This window comes from Triticum dicoccoides, chromosome 4A (genome assembly GCF_002162155.2).
Source record: "Triticum dicoccoides isolate Atlit2015 ecotype Zavitan chromosome 4A, WEW_v2.0, whole genome shotgun sequence".
Lineage (NCBI taxonomy): Eukaryota > Viridiplantae > Streptophyta > Magnoliopsida > Poales > Poaceae > Triticum > Triticum dicoccoides.
Genome location: NC_041386.1, coordinates 45,638,888 through 45,643,798, shown reverse-complemented (window position 1 = coordinate 45,643,798; position 4,911 = coordinate 45,638,888). Strand labels below are relative to the sequence as shown.

Genomic DNA, 4,911 nt, shown 5'->3' with positions numbered 1-4,911 from the left:
GCACCTACAAGGGCAAGCGTCGGCTGAATTATTGGAGGGTCGCCGTGCAACTTATCAAGCTTTGGCCCGTGGCATGGAGCTGCTAATTTGCTGACTCCTCTGTTGTGCAATTGTGATGCTTGCCATTTTGTTTGAAAAAGGAAAAATGATGCATGCCATTTTCTATCCCAAGCAGTGAAAATGAGCAGGGCTGGCTAGCACACCGCCACTAGGACAGTAGCACTTGCAAGTGATAAGTCATCAATGCTCCTCTCGAAACATGAGCCATGGCGCTTTCCCAGCAATGCATGGGATGAATATACTACACCTTCCCCTAAAACAAAAATAATGCACTACACCGTCATTTGCTCGAAATTCAGGAGCAGAGAACAGATTCAAGTGCATGCTGCAGTGCTAAAAAAAGACAGGACGCAGTATCCACCGATCGAGAGAAAAAACGGGACGGAGCAGATCATTTTTCTGTGCATAGGGAGAAAATCACGCGCGCGCGCGCGCACACACACACACAAATTATGGTATAAGCAGCTGTTGATCATCACCACAATGGCTTGACACTTTGACCATAAAGGGGGTTAAAATTCAATGTAAGATTTTACGAGCGTAGCATCGACTGAGACTTAAGATTTAGTTCCCTGTAAAAAAAAGAGACATAAGATTTAGCAAGATTGTAAAATAATATCCTATCACTATCAATATATGCACAGTAGGCACGCTGCCACTGCCATTACACTGGCATCTCCACCGCCATCGTTGAGCCAAGAATGGGAGAAAAATGGATGCTGCCCATTTACGTGAAAAGAGGCCAGATCGGTGCAATGATTTATTGCCGCCTGTCCCTTTCTCTGCCCGAGCCCATAGCAGTGCGGCATGTGCGAGCCCATTGCCGTCCGGCCCTTTCTCACATCTCCATTTCTCGGTGGAGGGGTCAAGAAGTCTATCCCGGAGGAGGAATCCAGAGAAGCGAGGCGTTGTATATATCACCGCTGCACATTCGAGAGGAGAGGCAGAGGAAGGAGGAGGAAGGAGGAAGAAGAGGGTTTTGCTACGTGGCATGGAATTCATGGCATAGTTGGTTCTTTCTTCTTCCTCTTCCTACCCCTGCCTCTTGCTCTTCCTTCTTCGCAAGCACCAGTCTCTCCGCCCTCGCAGCCAGCCGCTGCCGAGAGGGGGCCGGGAGATCGCCACCGCCGGCTGCTCTCTGCCACGCCGCTTCGACCAGGCAAATCCTCTGTTTTTGTTCTTGGCTGCAATCCCTCTGTTCTTCCCCAATTCTCAGCCTGTTGTGTTGCTCGTGTCCTAGATATCTCTTGCGATTTCGATTCGAATCCTTGCATCTAAGCTATCTGTTCATGCGTGCAGAGACAGGTGAGATGGAAGGTTTCGAGTTCTTCCAGATCATACTTGACAACTCCTCGAGCAGGCTGGTATATACATGATCTCTCTTTATCGCTCTGCTGTGCTGCCTAGTGTTTTATCGGCTCAATCACTGCTTGACCCTCGCTGCAGAGGCTGCCTGACAAGTTTACCAGGGTGCTGCTAGACGGCGGCAAGCCCCAGGAAGTGAAGCTACAGGAGGCCGGCCATGGGCGTCGCTTCTGGGACGTGAAGGTGGTGCTGGACGCCGACGGCCACATGTACCTAGGGCGCGGCTGGGAGCAGTTCGCCCGTGCGCACGACCTGCGGCTCGGCTACTTCCTCGTCTTCAGCTTCGACGGCGACGCCGTGCTCACCGTGAAGGTGTTCGACGTGAGCATGTGCCGCAGGCACTACCAGCACGACGGTGACACCAGTACGCGCCTCTTCTTGCTCTCCGTTTCAGTTGGGTGGTTGTAAGTTGTAACTTGTAGGAATTAAAGAAGGTGGTTTTTGCATTTGGCCAGGCAGTGGGAGCAGCAGCGACGGTGACAGTGGGAGCAGCAACGCCAGCGACGGCGGCAGTGGTGGCAACAACTGGAGCCTGGCGGAGATGGACGTCGAGGACGGGCCGACGGGGCAGTTCAGCGCCATGCTGAGGAAATGCAACCTGGGCATGAAGCAGGAACAGTACCTGGTGAGTGCGTTCTTCATGCTCGAGCATGACTAGTCAAGCGTGTTCAGATGCATGTATCCATGAGGTGCTATCTGGTCACTGGTTCCATCCGCTGCTCGCCGGCCGTGTGCAGAACGTGCCGGTGGATTTCCAGCTCGCGCACGGGTACGCGGAGAGGAGCAAGGTGGAGCTGCGGATGCGCGGCAAGTCGTGGCTCGTGCACCTCAAGCACAACCCCAAGACGGGTGGCAGGCCGCGGGCGTCTTTCAGGTACGGATGGCACCAGTTCTGCGTCGACAACGCCCTCGGCGAGGGCGACACCTGCTTCTTCCGAGCGCTCCGCCAAGGCAGCGCCGGCGGCGGCGGCGAGGACCACCTACTCAAGGTGGAAGTGAGGAGGCGCGACGGCAGCTTCCTGGTCTGAGGCGAGGGCGGTGGCCGCCGGCCTCCGTTGCATGCATCGGCCTGGTTGGCCGGCGTGACCTCGTCCGTGGCCATCGGCCGGCACGACTCAGTGCGTTATTATGCTTGCTTAATAATGATTGTAAGACCTTAATTCTCGGTAGTCCACTGCCGATGCTACTAGCAGGAGCGTGAGTAACTAGAGAGTGGGGTCTAAACCTGGCTGTGTTTATCCGTGTGGAAATGATTATTGTTGAGCATTTTGTCAATCGCTCAGCACGACAGTGAGGCTGCTGGGTGGTGCTCTGCTGCATCGATTGTTTGCTGCATTGCCATTCCAAGCAAACGCGACGACGCCGACCCTGAGCTGAAGAACGTGGGGTGCTCAGGAGCCTTGCGAGCCTTGCATGGTTTTGCCATGGGCTTTCCAAGCAACTTTCTTCCCCTGTGATTTGAGTCCTGTACATGTACCATGCAGTGCAGTGGAGTGGTATCCATGTGCCAACCAGTTGCGCGGCTTGATGCTACTAGCAGCGTGAGTAACTCGGAGACTAAACTCATTTCCAATGAAGCCATGCACCATCACCTGATTTATTTAATTTTTTTAAAGCAACGACCGTACAACAAATGTTCTATGGTAATCTATCTATTAGGTACCATCAGAAACATGAGTGTATGTGCGTGTATAAGCGCTCGTGTTTGTACTGATGTTCAAAAAAAAGGCACAGTCGAAAACCTAGGCGTGGATAGACGGGCTAGGAGGGGCTCCCGCGACCCGCGCTAGGGTTCCTCCCCGCCACCGCCGGCCGCCCTTGCCCCTCCTGCCGGAGCAGGCCGCCGTCGCACGCCCCCCCGGTCCACCTCCCTCTACCCCTCCTCCCCCCTCCCCCGGTGCTCCTGTCGCTCCCCGAGGCGGCGGAGTGCCCTCCGCCCTCCTCCCCCTTTCGCCCCTCCTCCATCTCCTCCCTTCGCCGCCGACGGCAGCGGCCTCCGGCGTGCCCGGGTGGCGCCGGCGGCGGCGGACATCCCTTCCCCGCGCGCCTGGAGGGGGAGTCGGGGCTCCCTCCTGCCCGACGGCGGTGCTGCTCGGCTGGCGGCGGTGAGGCCCGGCGGCGGCGTTCTGCAGGCCTCGGGTGCCCTTGATGTGGCGGCGTGGCCGTTGGCTGCGGGGCGGCGCGGTGGGCGGCTGGCTGGCAGCGCCCGCTCGGCCCAGATCTGGGCCCTTTCGGGCCCCATCTGGGCTGGGGCAGGCCTGTGGTCCGGTGCGCGATGGCGTGGCTCCCTGGTGGTGTGACGAGGGGGTCGTGGCTCCGGTGGTGGTGGCTCCGACGGCCGGCGTGCTGCAGCGTGGCTGCAGAGACTGTCCGGACCCGTTGGGGTCCGGCCAGGCCGGTGGCCTGGCAAGTCCCTGTCGCCATGTCCGGTCGGCTCCGCGCGGCGGTGGAGGTTGTTTCCTTCTGCCGGCTGCGTTGCGGTTGCCTCCGAGCCCGGTGTCTTCTCGTCCTACCCCTGGGTCTCGTGTTGGTGGCCTCAGTGAAACGGTGAAGATGGTGCGGTATCCATGGTGGCACAGGCGGGTGGGCGGCATGTTGGGCGGTGCGCTTTCGATTGTCTAAGGTGGCGGTGGTGGTTTCGGGGCGGGAGAAATCTCTGGCGGCTCGTTCGCCATCGGCGCGGCTACGCCCGCGGGCGTTGTCGGACCCTCCTGAGGGGCGTCGGTGATACCCCCTTCCCCACTGTCATCTGCGTACCAGGGGAAACCCTAGGACTTGTCCGGGCAGCAACGGCGTTGTCATCGCATTTCTTCCTGAAAATGTTGCTTGCTACGCGAGGCTTCAGAGTGCTTGGCAGGCGGTGGTTCTTCTCCGGTGGGTGCAGCGGGTATCGGTTATATTTGCTTAGTTGAGCTGCCGGCGTCGGCATTTTTTCTTTTTTCTTTCTCTTCTTTTTCTTTTGGGCTTGTTTGTGCTGCGGCCCCATGATGACCCACAAGTATAGGGGACCTATCATAGTCCTTTCGATAAGTAAGAGTGTCGAACCCAACGAGGAGAAGAAGGAAATGATAAGCAGTTTTCAGTAAGGTATTCTCTGCAAGCACTGAAATTATCGGTAACAGATAGTTTTGTGATAAGGTAATTTGAAACGGGTAACGAGTAACAAAAGTAAACAAGGTGCAGCAAGGTGGCCCAATCCTTTTTGTAGCAAAGGACAAGCCTCGACAAACTCTTATATAAAGGAAAGCGCTTCTGAGGACACATGAGAATTATCGTCAAGCTAGTTTTCATCACGCTCATATGATTCACGTTCGGTACTTTGATAATTTGATATGTGGGTGGACCGGTGTTTGGGTACTGCCCTTACTTGAACAAGCATCCCACTTATGATTAACCCATCTTGCAAGCATCCGCAACTATAAAAGAAATATTAAGGTAAACCTAACCATAGCATGAAACATATGGATCCAAATCCGCCCCTTACGA

At 56.1% G+C, this 4,911-nt stretch overlaps 1 protein-coding gene across 1 annotated transcript; it reads left to right on the top strand.

Annotated features, from left to right (window-relative positions):
- Positions 1–872: 872 nt before the first annotated feature.
- Positions 873–2,713, top strand: LOC119284883 (B3 domain-containing protein Os03g0212300-like). Its single transcript, XM_037564052.1, has 5 exons — positions 873–1,219; positions 1,360–1,424; positions 1,507–1,789; positions 1,881–2,050; positions 2,163–2,713. The coding sequence occupies exons 2-5, from the start codon at positions 1,371–1,373 to the stop codon at positions 2,451–2,453; spliced, it is 798 nt and encodes a 265-aa protein (XP_037419949.1). The 5' UTR covers positions 873–1,219; positions 1,360–1,370; the 3' UTR covers positions 2,454–2,713.
- Positions 2,714–4,911: the final 2,198 nt, after the last annotated feature.

What these genes read in the sequence shown, in the direction of transcription:
- LOC119284883 (XM_037564052.1), top strand. Translation starts at nt 1,371, where the DNA reads ATGGAAGGTTTCGAGTTCTTCCAGATCATACTTGACAACTCCTCGAGC. An exon ending in ACAACTCCTCGAGCAGGCTG is followed by an intron (nt 1,425 to 1,506) that starts GTATATACATGA and finishes CCCTCGCTGCAG; the next exon opens with AGGCTGCCTGACAAGTTTAC. An exon ending in TGAAGCAGGAACAGTACCTG is followed by an intron (nt 2,051 to 2,162) that starts GTGAGTGCGTTC and finishes GGCCGTGTGCAG; the next exon opens with AACGTGCCGGTGGATTTCCA.